At 44.3% G+C, this 15,999-nt stretch overlaps 1 protein-coding gene across 1 annotated transcript in view; it reads left to right on the forward strand.

The window, feature by feature from the left end:
• The window catches only part of POU6F2 (POU class 6 homeobox 2), a 389,818-nt gene that overhangs the window by 360,569 nt on the left and 13,250 nt on the right, over positions 1-15,999 (forward strand). The window contains exons 6-7 of the mRNA XM_027539163.1: positions 5,105-5,311; positions 14,760-14,928. Coding sequence (XP_027394964.1) covers positions 5,105-5,311; positions 14,760-14,928 — 376 coding nt within the window. The remainder of the gene's footprint in view (positions 1-5,104; positions 5,312-14,759; positions 14,929-15,999) is intronic.

Below are 15,999 nucleotides of genomic sequence, written 5' to 3' on the forward strand. Positions count from 1 at the left end.
ATTCTTTTTAGTTACTCTTACAACATGGACTTTATTCTCCCTTATGGTTTATGCTCTTAACCCTTTTAAGCAAAGAGACAAGTGAACATGAACAGCAACAACCAAATAAGTCCCCTGTCAGAGAAGCTGGAACTCTTAGGTCACAAATTATCATTGCAATAGCAGTATGGGCCTCGTCCTGGTTAAAGCATTCATCAGAGATGAATCATTACTGTTGGAGTCAGGGAAAAGACAGAGGGGATCATTGCAAATGATGCCTGAGCTATTTACTGTGGGATTGATGGGCCAATAACTTCACTCAAAAATTTCTAATGTTGCAACCTAGGCATAAAGTAGACCATGCTTGTTGAATTGAAGTGGAAGGCAACGAATCAAGCATCCCCTATGCCAAGGATTCATTGAATCCTTTTGCTTCACACCTGGAGGACTACAATAATATCCCAGTGACTCATCTCCTGGTCAATCACCTGTTGACACTCCAGTCCATTCTCGCTATGCAGTCACGTTCTCATCTGAAATAGCTCCATTTCAGTACTCTCCCCTGGAATTTGACCCTTCCAGGCCAACCTGTCACTGCCCAATGTCTGCACTCTCTTTTGCATGAAACGAGGTAACTCACCACTGCCACGTTTCTCACCGCCCATTTGAAATGGATTCTCTGACTTGCCGTATCCCACCCAACCTCCAAGACGCTCTTCTGCCTCTGTTTCTTCTAGGAAGTCTTCCTAGCCATCATCCTCATCTTTCTTCCTCTGAAACCATTCATTCATTCCAAATATTCCTCTGAGCACTGACCACATGAGTAGAGAGGTTTTTATCAGAGAGTCCTTGCCACTCTGACACATATCATTTCTCCATCAGGTTGTTAGAATCTTTGCATGCAACGAGCCTATATTTTTTATCACCCACTCCCCTGCCCCAGTTGTGTCTTCCTGGTGTCTTCCATGGTACATGACACTGTGTGTTACCAGAGAAGGGTCTGGTGGTACGAGGCTGCTCTGCCAGAGTCCTCAGCATCTCAGGAGAGCTGGAATATAAGAATATCTCTTGTGTGTCTGATGCCTGGATCCAGAGTCCCAGCACAATGGCTGTTTGCTCAGTGACATGTGCTTCCATCAGGACATCTCCTTGTGGTAAATTCTTAGGCCTAGGAACCAGAAAATCAAACTCCAAAAGCTAGTCCCTGGACTACAAATGCTTTGAAAGGGGCTTCTTTCTATCTTTGTCCTCAAATCAATTTCATTATTGCCTTTTTTTTTAAATTTCTTTTTGGCTGTGCTGGGTCTTCGTTGCTTTGTGAGGCTTTCTCTAGTTTCAGTGAGCAGGGGCTACTCTTCATTGCAGTTCATAGGCTCATGGCAGAGGCTTTAGGCATGCAGGCTTCAGTCGATGTGGCATGTGGGCTCAGCAGTTGCAGCTTATGGGCTTACTTTCTCCCCAGCATATGGAATCTTCCTGGACCAGGGATCGAACCCATGTTCCCTGCATTGGCCGGTGGACTCCTATCCACTGAGCCACAGGGAAGCCCCTTTATTGCCTTTTCAAACCTCAGCTGTGATTTCCTGATTCAGTTGAAGGATATGTGAATGCAAATACTTCCTTTGAATATTGAAAAGCTTTTCATTTAAAACACAAGTATTCCAGGTCAGTGAACCTCCCACCTTGCTGCCTTGGCTCCTCGCACATCCTTGTGACCACCTTTTGGAAGTTAGAGTCTAAAGAGAAGTTACAGTGAGATCTATGTAAGCAAAATTGGCACATCTGACAAATTTTCAACAACACAGTATGTGATGGTCTCCACACTTGGATGCATGGGAGCAAATGAAAATGAGCGAGTTGTAAGGCACTGGGGAATATTAAAAAAATTCCCCATAGAGTACTGCCAAGGGTTTGACAAGCTGAGATAGTGATCCCAACTGTGCTGAAAGGAGAACAAAAATGAAAAACGCTCAACTTCACAGAAGCCATCCTGACTTTAGAACCACCCAACCCCACACTTCCACCTCTCAGACAAAGCCTCCCATTAAAGGGTTCCCTCTGTCAGGCCATTGTGGGTCCCTCTGGCTCTGACATTAGCACTGCCTTACCCTCAATAAGTGATGCTAAGGCCCAGGAAAGAAGAGAGGAGCGAAGGAGGGGTGAAGGGGGACAAAAGTGACGCCATGTTTTAGTAATGTCACCGTGAGGTGTTGGCAAGCGAGACTGCACTTGGGGAAGAGGCTGGTGAGACGCTGTGTTTGCCTTTTCTTCTCTGCACTCAGAACGCAGGCAGAGCATCTCATTACCGCCAGGCGAGCACAGACTCGTGTCAATCTTCTTGGAAGCAGAATGCCTCACTCCACATCCCAGTGTGTTCTGTAGCTGTCAGGTGCCTGCCTCCTCTGAAGCCTTCTCCCGGGCTAAACATGCTGACATCCTGCCTAAAATAGAACCCACAACCCTGCCACCTAAGTGAATCCAGCTTCTGCAGGCTTTCATCTGGGGCCAATCAGGAGGAGTGGGGTTTCCCAGGCCCAGGGAAGTCAGACAGGATGGGTGAGCCTCTGGACTTTCCCAGTGCATTGAGGACAGGGGCGTTGTACATTTCATGGTGCAGGTGAGGAGAGTGGGAGTAGCCTGCATCAGAGTCAGACAAGGAACTTGCTCACCCCGTTGCCTGTGGAATCAAAGCCTTTGGACCCTTTGGATGTTAACGCAAGACCAGTCATCAATAAAGTACTTATGTGCCCTGATCTGTTGATGTGGACTCCTGCTGAGCTTGCCGGCACTGATGGGACAGGCTCATGGCCAGTGCTGCTGGAGGGACAGCACAGTCTTGCTCAGTGAGACTGTGGAGCTACAAACTCCCTGCAGGACCACTGACCACTCTCTCGGGAACGACTTGCCTTGATTGTCTGCCATTGACAACTGCCATGGATACCTGATATTTGCACAGCTCCTCCATTAGCACCATCCCACAGGAGCTTCTGTGGTGGAAGCATGGCCTGCCGAGTGGGGAGGGATGTCTCTCAACCCTGATCTTTGGACTGAATCCTGTGGTCTTGCAGGTCTTCTGCAATGCCAGCTGTATCTGGAATCCAAGAGACAGCTGAACCCAGAAACCACTCCTTCCCAAGATAGCTATTGAGAAACTATATCTCAAGCCCTGCCTGGGGCACTCTGGACACAGAAAATGGAATCATTTATAAATTTAGTCTATAAGCAGCTAAGCGTCTGGTGGGAAACTGCAAACAGAATGCAGGGCTTTTCCTAAGAGCAGGTGCCCTCCTGGGTCCTCCCTGTGGTGGAAGCCAGGGGATACATGGAAAAGTGAGCATTTGGGGGTCCTGCAGACCTGGACCCCAGCTCTGCCACTTGCAAACTCCTCCCTGAACCTCCACTGTCTTACCTGCTAAAAAAGGGTGAGACTAGTGCCCGCAGGACTGAGCTGTTGTGAGAATGTGGAATGAATGAAAACCAGACCCATGAAAGCACTTCCAGAGATAGTATTGTTAATGTGTCGGGGTGGCCCCCTCAGGTCACGTTACCACAGTTCACGTCTGGGAAGTGTCCCTGGAAGACAACCAACAGAGCAGAGCTGCGTAACCATCCTGGGGTACCTGGAGGGGACAGCATCCAACCTGAATTCCATGACTCTCCCTGGGAGAGTCCACGACATTGGAAAAGAGAGTTGTATTTTCTTTTCTCACCAATTAGATTTGTCCCTGTCAACTTATGAATGTGTCTGTTTCCAGATCTTATGAACACCTCTGTTCATGCTCCCTTTCTCCCACCACGGGGACTGGATCCAGCCAGGCCCTCTTGTGATGCTCTGCATGAGCTCTTTACTGACACCAGAGGCTACCAGATACAGAGAAAAGCCTCCCCCACCTGCCACAGAAGCCTTGATCCTCTCACCTCTAGGGCCCAGTTTAAAACCCATGTTTTAAAATGCACTTTCAGAGACTTCCCTGGCAGTCCAGTGGTTAGGAATTTGACTTCCAGTGCAGGGGCTGCCATTTTGATCCCTTGTCAGGGATCTACGATACACATGCCTTGTGGCCAAAACCAAAACCTAAAACAGAAGCAATATTGTAACACATTTAGTGAAGACTTTTACAATGGTCCGCATCAAAAAAAAATTAAAAACAAAATGCTTTTTGAAAAATGTTCAGTCCTCAGTCATCATTTTACCTCTATTTTGAGTTTCAAATATTGGTTAATGATCCCGGTTCTCCCTCAGAAAGCATAGGCTCCTTGACGATGTTGTAGAGGAGGCGGCACAGCTGGGAATGGATTTCTGTGTCCCTGACTCCAGAATCCGGGCTCTCCACCACCGTGATCACCAGGGTGCTGCTGGGGCATCCAGTCATGCTGGGATGTCAGGGAGCTAACCTCCGACCTGAGAGAGGAGCAGGAGGGCGGGGAAGGGAAGGAGGGCTGGAGAGGGCAGGAGAGACCCAAGCAGAGGAGAGGGTATAAGGAAGCACATTGTGTGTGAGGAGCCCTGTGGGGAAGGGGCACAGCTCCCCAGCCAGATCAGGGCCTTCAGTGCATGAGGGCCGTCTGCTCCGTCTGCTTCTGAGACAGAGCAGGTGTGTCTGCTGCGCTGGCAGAAGTCACATGTTTCTGCCCTCACTGATGCCTGAGTTTCCTTCCTTTTTTTTTTATATATATATTGGAGTATAGTTGTAGTGTAGTATAGTATTAGGTGTTGTGTTAGTTTCAGATGTCCAGCAAAGTGTCTCAGATATACAGAAACATATATATATATTCTTTTTCAGATTCTTTTTGCAGATAGGTTGTTTCAGAGTATGGAGTAGAGTTCCCTTTGCTATACAGTAGGTCCTTGTTGGTTGCATATAGTAGGGTATATCTGTTAATCCATGATTTTAGTTTTAAATAAGATGTTTTCCCTTTTCGTCCAGGCACTCGGTCTACGTGTGTTTCTCTCTCCTTTACATGCTCATCCTTTGCCACTTTCTTTCTTCTCCAGATGGGTCTGAGGATTCTGAATCGGCTCTCAGGGAGCCTCCAACAGAGACCAGAGCATGAGAGAGGTTCAGGTGCCTGTGCCAACTCTGAGCAGAGCCTGGAGCCTCACCTGTGGGCCTGTTTCTTGCAGATTATTGGGACCATTCCCCTGATGCCGAATCCGGGGCCCTCAAGCCAAACAGCAAGTGGCACGCAGGGCCTTCAAGTGCAGCCGATTACCCCCCAGCTCCTGACGAACGCCCAGGGCCAGATCATTGCCACAGTCATCGGGAACCAGATCCTGCCTGTGATCAACACGCAGGGCATCACGCTCTCCCCCATCAAGCCCGGCCAGCAGGTAAAGGCCTCTTGTCCAGACAGCTGGACACCTCTCCTTACCGTCCTTCTTCTCTTTGGGCTCAATCAATGAAAAATAATTTTTAAATTAGAAAATATTTAATCTCACTAATCCTAACATATCGATACTTATTTTTTTTAAAAGCAAGTAGCTTTATTTTTCATTCTTAGTGAATATGAGTGACAACTAAATAATTGCTGATCTATAAACAAGAATATATTCAGTTATAACAGGGACAATTGCCTAAAGTTCAATACATTTGTGTTCTTATTTATCACAGCTTATGATACTTAACTTTCAGTCAATTTTAAAAGGGGTCAACAATAAACTAAGACCAGTTAATGACTTATCTGTAAATGGGGGGGGGGGGAAGTATTACACATTAAGAGATCCCAAATTGATGCTGTTGAAAGTGCTTCCTAGAAATTAGGGAATGAAAAATAGGAGGTTCTAATTGGCAAAATTTTATTAAAACCATGAGCACCCAGTATGTTTTATCCATTCAAATATCAATCAAGCACTTTCTGTGTGTTATACTAGAAGCTGGGTACACAGCCCTGAAGAACAACATGGTCCCTGACCTCATGGAGTTTCTGGTTAATTGTTTTCTTCAATAAACCTTTCTTGATAACCCACTATACACTGAGCCCCTGCTTAATGATAAGAAACAGGGTTGAAAGAGTAACAGTTTCTTGTCTTAAGGAGCTCATAGTCTTGTAGAGGACACAGATGTATGAGCACAGCCCCATTGTGCAATAAAACAGAATGTCCTGGGACTTCCCTGCTGGTCCAGTGGTTACAAATGTTGTTGACCCATCATTCACCTGACTGACTCCAACCCATCCATCAAGACTCACTTCCAAACCACGTGAGCACTTCCACTGCGGGGAGGCGGGGGACGGGGTCGGGGGAGGGGGGTGGAGCGGGCGAAGAACTAAGATCCAGTGACATGGATCTTTATTAAAAAATTTTAATAAATAAATAAGGCAGCATGTCCTGTAACAGGACAGGTATGCACAAAGTTTAGTATCATCACAAAGATGGAAGTGACTGACTTTGTCCAGAGAATGTTGAGTCCTCACATGGTTTGGAAGTGAATCTTAATGGATGGGTTGGAGTCAGCCAGGTGAATGATGGGTCAACAACATTCCAGGCAGTGGGCATAGCAGGCACAGAGGCAGGGACACACAAAGAAGCCTGGAGTGCTAAAACACAGGGCAAAGGTTCATGTGACTGAAAGGCAGAGTGAATCTGAGAACAGTCATGGAAGGGGCCTAATATTCAAACTGAAAAGGGTGGGTTTGTCCCAGTATGATCTTGAGGCATTCCTCATCTTTGTGCCTCAGTTTTCTCATCTATAAAATGGGGAAATGTCAGTATCTCCCTCACATAGCAGCTGGGGGGCCTCTCTTACTCCCATGGTTCTCCCTCTAAATTGAAACCACTGCCTGTGAGCCAGGGTTCCCACCACCCTCTTCTTCCCCAGCTTTCTCACAGGCAGTGGGACAAATGTATCATGAAGACTTCTACCCCCTCCCTCTGCCCCTGTCTCTCAGCTATTTTCTTTCTTTTACTATTTACAGGATTCCACTGTATTCTCTAACCTTCTAAATAGTTCCCCCAAGGGAACTGGACTGGTCCCTGCTGGTCCAGTGGTTAAGACTCTGAGCTTCCACTGCAAGAGGCACGGGTTCCATCCCTGTTCAGGGAACTAAGATCTCACATGCCACACAGGGTGGCCAAAAAAATGAATAAGTAGTTCCCCCAAATGTTTCACTGGCTTTTTAATCTCTAGTTCTATCTGTTCAAACCTATGTTCAAAATTATCTCTGGGCGCAGAAATGAGAAAATTAATCTTTTTGTACAATCTGCTAAAAAACTATTTCTGTCAGCAAACCCAAGTTGTAAATTGCCAAGAAGGTGATGAATTAATTAGAGATCATCAACATTTAATACAAGTAGCTCTCACTCTCACTTTGAATTTCTGCGTAGGGTGTGTGGGTGATAGACCACTGCCATTATACAAGATGACAGCTCTATATTTGAGGTAGTACAGTGTTGATCCAGAAGGACCTAACTAAGAACCGGCAAGTAAGAGGGAGGTACGGTGGTCCTCCTCAAACCCTCGCCCACTATCAACAGCGTGAATCCATCTACACAGTCTCTCTCGTGAGCATAGATGCACCTCAGAATCTTGCTCACACCCTACCTGTTGACCCCTGGAATGAAACCTCATTATCACAGTGGGAATGTCTGGTCCTCTGCTAGTCTAACCACTGACATCAACCCTGTTGGTAGAACTGGAGATCTAGCAACCGGGAAGAAACAGCCAGCCTCTAGGGGATGTGCCTTGCCCATCCAACTCATGCCATTTACAACGATCGCAGAGAGCAGGAGTTGCCTTGCCAGTATATGTGCATGCATCTCTCATGAAAGTGCATGCTGAGAGCACATGTGTGCACAGCTGAAAAGAGTGACACTCAAACCTTCCTGAATCCTCAAGTCACGGCAGGCACCCATGGGCCTGTCCCGTTGTTCAAGGCACATGCCAGGGGTCTACTCAAGTCCTAGAAAGGTCAAGGGAACTGATGACAGACCTGGTGAGAAATATCAGGAGAAGAGCGCCATACTGTTTCTTGGCATCAGCTCTGATTGAAACACCTCGGAAAGTGTAGTAAAGTTAACAAGTTGGGTGAATCAACAGGAAATGCTCAAGTCTGAGTCCCAGATGTAAAAGGGGGAATTATGAGTATAGAGGGTCATAAAATGCCGAGAGTCCAAAAGTAAAAAGCTCAGACCTAGAGATATATATAAGAATAGTGGTCTTCAATTTTTTCTTTAAATATTACCCTTTACATTGAAGAGATATAATATGGACAACCACTAAAAAATAAAGGATTTCTCTTGTACAGTAGAGAAGTTTCTCAATTTATTTTTTCATATGATTTATGACAAATGCTTGATCTCACCAGAGCATAGTTCCAGCAGTAAAATATGTCATAAATTACAAAAGCAGAGAAATCCCTAACTCGCACTCAAAAGGAAGTCCACTTTTTATGGAGTGAAGTACAGGCCTCTTGGGCTAGATGACCTGGGGTGATTCATTTTAATTTAATAAAAATAATTTTAAAATCTTAATTTTTACACATGCCTACCACTAGTTAAAAGAACCTGGATAAAATCGAAGAGTGAAGAGTCAACTACTCTTGAGGATGCTTTGTTCCAATGATGAAAGATTGAGAACCTGCAAAGTTATCATCTGAAATACAAACAGTATTTTTTTTAAAAAAAAACATATACCAGTATCTGATAGTCCTAGATATCACTTCCATAGTATCGAATCGGGAATTCTTGGTGAGCAATGCAAAGAGATAAAGGTCAGAAAATGACTAGATAAGAAAGAGAGGGGGACTTCCCTGGTGGTCCAGTGGTTGAGACTCTGCTCCCAGTGCCGGGGATGTGAGTTTGATCCCTGGTCAGGGAAGTAAGATCTCACATGCTGCACAAAAAAAAAAAAAAAAAAAATGAGGGAGAGAGAAGTATCTTTCTGTGCATGGAACAAAGAACTTAATACAAAAATATTTGGTAGAGCTTGAAAGTAAACTTTCCTTTCCTGCATAAGATTCTGCAGCTCCAAAAGTCAGAGTGACCCACATGCCAGGGTTTGCCCTTATTATTCTGTGATTGTGAATTCATGATTTCTTCATGAGCAGCACAGAAATCATGTTGTGTATGTTTATTCTTCCTCTGACTAAATCCCAACAAGTTTATGGGAGATTTTTAATGTCATTAAGAAAATAGAGACACGGGAAAGGGAAAATGTGATTTGTAAAATCAAAGCATTGAAATTTTTCAAAAATTAAATACTATAGCTATAATACTTGGAGACTGCCATCCATGAAGGCACTCAATTGTTCTTCAAAATGTAATCTTGATGCTAATAGGAAGCCAAAGGAAAATGATTTATTTAAACTAGCTGTCTAAAATGCCGTGCATGCTAAGTCGCTTCAGTCGTGACCAACTCTTTGCCACCTGCCTACTGTCTATAGCCCGCCAGGCTCTTCTGTCTGTGGGATTCTCCAGGCAAGAACACTGGAGTGGGTTGCCATGCCCTCCTCCAGGGGATAGTCTTGACCCAGGGATCAAACCCACATCTCTTACATCACCTGCACTGGCAGGGGGGTTATTTACCACTAGCACCACAGGGAAGCCCCTAAAATGCTACATGATTCTCTAAATCCATCTGTTTTTTTTATTTTTTTTTCAAGTAAAAAAATATAGTCACCATTTTTTTCCCAGCTGTTACCTAAATCAGTAGTTTCCAATTTTTTCTTGGAGCCATCCAGAATGAGACACAAATAAGGTATTTCTACCCATACAGGATCTAAAATAGTCATAAGTGTTTCCTAGAGAAAGGAAATGTGTGTCAGTGACCCCAATACAAAACAGACCTTTGACCTTCCAGACACACATCCGGGCATCTCACCTCTCTGGTCTCCCCTGGTCGCTCCCAGTCAAGCTCAGCTGACAGAGTATGTGCTCCCTGCCCACCCTAGCCTGGAATGCCTTTCCCACCTCTTCTGTCTGGCAACTCCCACCACCATCCCCCTGCCCAGGATCCCTCCTTTGTGAAGCTCCCATTTATCATGCTCTCATCTTGGTTCTCCCCTCACTCCATTCACTGTCAGCAGTCTGTACTGTCTACACCCGAAAGGCAGGGACCAGACTGATTCAGCCTTGCTCAGGACCCAGCCTATGCTGCGTGCTCCATCCATCGTGTTTACTATGCTGTGTGCTCCATCCATCGTGTTTAACTGCTACCAAATGGTAGTGTTTCCCTATCAGGGACACCAGATTCCAGAGTCATGCTCCTGAGGAGCCCAGCCCAGGCCCTTCCGTGGCTTTCTGATTCTGTGTCTTTTGCCATTTTCCAGTATGTTCCAAACCAGCACCTGCCGGCAGCTTGGGGAGAACTTCCACACAGCACTCTCTTCCCTAATTTTCTTTCTCTGTTAACCCCTTCCTCTGCACTAAGATGCAGAGTTCTATCATGTTCTAGATATGATACCCAAGGGAGTTTTTAACTATCAGAATTTTTCAAAATTTTAGTACTCAAAAGTTTTCAAGTTAGGTTGTCCTAAGGTCAACCCTGAACCTTCCAGCAAATTTAACACCTGCACAGTTGGCCACATCCACTGTAGAATGAACTCCTTGATAACATTCAGGTATTCTTTATGTCCTCCTAATTAAAAGTTCTTACTAAATCTAGGCTCTGGCTTCTCTTGTCTAGACACAATAAATCTACTTTCTTTACCCTTTTTCTAAGACAAGATCCTTCCAAAACCTTAAGTGGTCCCTCAACCAGCAGCCTTTGCCTCACTTGGGAACCTGTTAGAAATGCAGATTATTGACTCCCACCTGGACCTACTGCACCAGACACTGTGGGGTAGGGTCCAGGGATTTGTGTTCTACCAGCCCTCCGGGTGATTCTGAGAGTGCTTAAATCTTGAGAACCACCGATTTCGTTTCTTCTGCACCCACTTTGCCTCTACCTGTTTGGAAAGTTTCTTCTCCCCCCTACCCAAATGAATTTCTCTGTATTTAATGCCATTTGAATTTTACTGTTTATATAAATTAACTTTTTCCAATTCATCTATCACATTCTGGTTCTTCATTTTATCCCATTTTCCAATATGCTTGTCACCTTCACTTATTTGTATATCAATTGTGAATTTAATTAGAAGATGCTTTATTCCAGAAACTATAATATTGTTAAGGATATACTGTGTTACACAAGGAAGACAGATGAGGAGCACTGGCACAGAAAATCCAGAAAGCCTTCAAAGTGTGCCTATATCTATTTTTGTTGAATACAGTAAACAGCAGCAGTGCCAACCAACACAAACAAACCAACAAAGCCAGCCCATGAGATGCAGTAAGAAGCGTAAAGCTTAAGGGACTCTGAATCCTGTTTCTGCCTGTCTCTCATCCCCTGTGTGGGATGAACATCCTCACATCCTTCTCTCCGTCCCTGGATGAAGCAGAGCCCCAGGCTAACACGAACTGCCCCTTCCTTTTCCTCCTTTTTGGTGGACTTTCTATGCCTGTATTAATTTGCTAGAAATGCCATAACCTTAAAATCTTGATTCTTTCCAAGTAAGAACTTTTTAGAATTTTTATGGGTTATTCTGAACTGTTTGGTTAGATGCTGGAAGGTAAGCAGGACCCCAGTGTTCTTTAAAAAGTGGTTATTTCCTTTGGACAAAATACATCTTTCCTAGATTCTTAGTTATCTTAGATTCATCTCTTTCTTTAACTGTGTAGACATAGAACAAACTCTCAATAGAGCTACTTTGTTTTCCTCTAGAATTCCTTCTCTTGTGTAGACTGAAGCCTAGTAATTTTTCTTTACTGAGTTGTGTATGAGAAAAAGAAATTTAAATTGATTATTGTCTTATCCAGTTCCTTGATGGTACTTTGCCACACCCAGGGCCAATAAAATATTGATGAAATGGTAAAACCAAAGACTAGCTCATGATTCAGTAACTCAAAACTGTGCAAAGCTTTTGTCAAGTAACAATATTTAGAAGGACAACTCAATAGGTTAGAGGGGATAGACTGACATGCAAATATCCATCACATTTTATTAAGCAAATTAAAAATAGATTTAATCTTCAGTGTGTGTTCCTACAGAATAAAATTTACTGGATTCGATTGTTGATTATGTGCTCAGCAGATTGGCTAATTACTTTAGGCAGATGCTTGTTGCATATTAATTTGAGTTCCATGTCAATTACAACTACCTTACTTCACAATCGTAGCACAGTGGAGTAACAATAAGGATCTTCCCTTGAGATGTAATTGCAGGAAATTGTGGAACAGGACAGCCTGGCATCCTGGAAAGAGCCCTGAACTATGGGGCGAGAGCCTAGATTCTAAGGCAGACTCATGGGCTTGGGAGAGTCACTTACTTCCCATAATTGGGCCAGCTATATCTGCTGCATGAGATGGCTGGATGGCATCACTGACTCGATGGACGTGAGTCTCAGTGAACTCCGGGAGTTGGTGATGGACAGGGAGGCCTGGCGTGCTGCGATTCATGGGGTCGCAAAGAGTCGGACACGATTGAGCGACTGATCTGATCTGAGAGCTAGCCTGTGAATCTGGAGAGCAAAAGCATTACCACGGGGTAGGGGGGGAGGGTGGGATGGGAAGGGAAATAGGTCCCTAAACACATTTCCAAAGTAGCACATGATTAACAATTGTATGAAAGTAGAATGTTAATTGATGGTTAAAAACACTTTAGGGAATTAAAAAGACTGTCGACCACAGGTGTTGGTGATGCTGCACAGCAACTGGAATTCTTATACATAGCTGGTGAGCATAGCAATGGCTCCAGCCACTTTGGAAATCGGTTTGGTAGTTTCTTTAAAAGGTAAATGTGCACTTAAGGTATGACTCAGTCATTTCCACAGTTCCACTCATAGGTATTTACATATAAGAAATGAAAACACAGGGATACACAAAAATTTGTCCATAAATGTTTATAACAGCTTTCTTCATCATAGCCCCAAACCAGAAATAACCCAAATGTCCATCAACAGATGAATGCACGGACAATCTTTGACATAGATATGCATACAGATGTATAACAATACTATACATATTTCTCAGCAATTAAAAAAATGATTTACTGATATATCCAACAAAACTGGGTAAATCTCAAAAACAGTATCTGAGCAAAAGAAGTCAAATGCAAAAAAAGTACATACCATACAACTCCAGTTTTAGAATTATGCCAAATGAGTACATGTGGCAGGAAGCAGCGCAGTCCCTGTCTGGGGCCAGGAGCTGGAAAATTGATTACAAAGGCAATTAGGGAACTTTATAGAATGATAAGAAGGTTCTATATCTTGATAATATGGTGGTTTCACAGATGTATACATTTGACAAAATTCATCAAACTGTATGCATAAAATGTATGTATTTTATTATGTGTAAATTATATCTTGAAAAAGTTGAATTAAAAAAACTGAACACACACACACACACACACTGGGAAAGCACAGACAAATGTGATGTTGAAATCTCCAGGCTGACTCTTAGATCCTGAGGAGGTGGTCAAAGATCAGTGCCTGTTTTGTAGTTGGCTCTCTTTTCACCAAAGTTCAGGGCCTGGCCTGATTCCACTCCCAGACTGACTTCCTTTTGTTAAAAACCTTTTTTGAAACCATTCCTACACCTCTGGAAGCTGTGATGATGGAAATGAAAGCACTCCGGAAAGTACTCTGTCTAATCTCGTCTAATCAACAAAGGTAGCCACTGCTGAGGCTACTGGTGCCCTTGTGCCAGGCCTAGGGCTGTCATTCGCCAGCTTCCCAGAGGGTCAACACGTGGATGGAGAGAGACCCCTCCCAGGTGTCCAGGTGGACCCAGAAGCTGTGACTGTCCTCCTTTTCTCTCTCCTTCCTCCCTTCAGTCGAGGTTCTCACCTCCCAGAACCATAGCACTTTGATAACCTGGAAAGAAGTCATGAATACAATGACTACCTTCCTTACTGCACACAAGACTTAAAGTGAATTCTGACTTGTGGCGCTGTGACTAAGAGCTCAAGCCCAGGGATCAGACTTCATAGGTCTGGAGACCAGCTCCTCCGCACCTGCCGAAGGAAGACACCAAATCCTTTAAAGTCTCTATGCCTCAGCTTCCCTGGTGGTAAAAGAGGGGTCAGAATAACACCCACTCCACAGGCTGATGTGAAAGTTTTAAATGCGAGGGCATGACAATGCCGAACAGAGTGCTGGCACAGTGTAAGAAAGTGACAACCAAGAGGGACAAATATCAATCGATACATTTGTCCTGACTGCCCCCATTTCTCTCTTAATTTCGATAGGATCTTAGAATTATTTTTCCCAGCTCCACAGGAATACACCCAGACTCTGGTTTGAGAGAGCAGGAAGTTCCCATACACACTCAGCCTAAATTGGAACTTTCCTAAAAACACCAGTTACATAAGACAAAATGATTGGGCACAACCCACCCTTGATCTTGAGTCTTGCAGTCTAAGTTGATGGCAGGTGTTATATTTTATCTATATGTACTCGAGAAGCCTGTCAAGCACCCTGGAATTGCATGAACAGGCAGAAAGAGTCCAATCACATGTGGCGGTCAAGAAATGTAGAAAACTAGATGCTTCAGCAAGCCAAGTAGGGAATTAATATATTTAGAAATACTAATAAAATGCCTGTCAAGGAAGCAGCCATATAATATATACAAAAAAAAAAAGAAAGAAAACAAAACACTGCCTGTTGTGCAGGGTGTGCATTATTCCAGAGAAGTATATATTCTTAGAAATAAAATGATTCAGCCCTGATAACACTTCTATTCCCTGGCATTTTCCTCCTAATTTTTCATGCCTTTGTGTATTTTTTTACATTCTTCTGCGTAGCTCCACCAACCCTCCCAGACGTCAGTGGGTCAAGCAGCCTCCCAAAGCAGTCTTCTGCACCTGGCTCACAGCCAAGCATCCATGTCTCAAAGCCCCGTCCGGCAGGCTTCCTCCTCTTCCTCCTCATCCTCCTCTTCTTCAGCTTTGAGCGTGGGCCAGTTAGTCAGCAGTAAGTATCCTTTCTGGCTCGGTTAAATCGTGGTGACCTTCTTGTTGCCTAATTGCAATGCCTCTCTCTCTCTCATCCCTCCTATCCCTTCCTCCCTCTTTCTCCCTCTGATCTTTCAAACAGAAGAGAAGTTTCCTGGCACTGGTAGGTCAATATTGGGATGAAGTCCATGCCCAGGGCCAGTGGTTCACTGGGGAAGCAGACACCTCCACACCCCATCAGTGAATGCATGGAGGGGCCGTTTCCACCCCAAGATGCCTTCTGATGGCGCTGAGTCAGTCTGGCCACTTCAGAAGGAAGAAACTGATCAGCTTTCAGGGCATGAGCCACATAGCTCAGAACTGAAATAACCAACAACAGGCACTCAGCCGGCAGGTCAAGCTGCTTTTCTGTGTGTTTGAAGTCCCTGCCATTCTATTTGTAGGTGTCAGAAGAAATAAAAGAGAGTGTGCCTATGGGCGGGTGGTGTGTGCACCGCGAGCTGCCCCCAGTGGCGCAAGGGGGAAGCTGCATGGGCTGGAATCTGATGAGAAACCTCTGAACAACCATTCATAAAATAACGTGAGCCTGCAGGTCTGCCTCCTGAGCAGGCCATGTAGACGTATTTTAGAAATGGTAAGTGGCCCTAGGAGAAGACAACGTATGTATCAGATGCAAATAGAAAATGTTGAGATGAATGTGACAATGATCTAATTTAATGTTAGTTGTTCACCTTTAGTACAATTTTTACCTGTATATAAAATCACAGAATAGTGCATGAATTATAATTCTCCAGGCACCAAAAACCCAACAACTACAGGTTTAAAGGGCTACAGCACTGCAGAGGCATCTGTGGCACAAAACAAGGATATATGTGAGTATCTGTGTTTGGTCAAGGGTCATGAGTGACCTGTTATAACAGGAATAGTAGGGATTCTTCATATCATGGGCCAAGTCTAGAGATGCAAGGCAAAATGGAGGCTTGCCGTGTCTCCCTCACACACACAAGCAAGCCCCCCCAAAAATATACATGTACATATATACATACGCATGCATAAATGTATGGATGGCACTCGGTTCTGTCTTGCCATT

This window comes from Bos indicus x Bos taurus, chromosome 4, assembly GCF_003369695.1.
Source record: "Bos indicus x Bos taurus breed Angus x Brahman F1 hybrid chromosome 4, Bos_hybrid_MaternalHap_v2.0, whole genome shotgun sequence".
In the NCBI taxonomy this organism is placed as follows: Eukaryota; Metazoa; Chordata; class Mammalia; order Artiodactyla; family Bovidae; genus Bos; species Bos indicus x Bos taurus.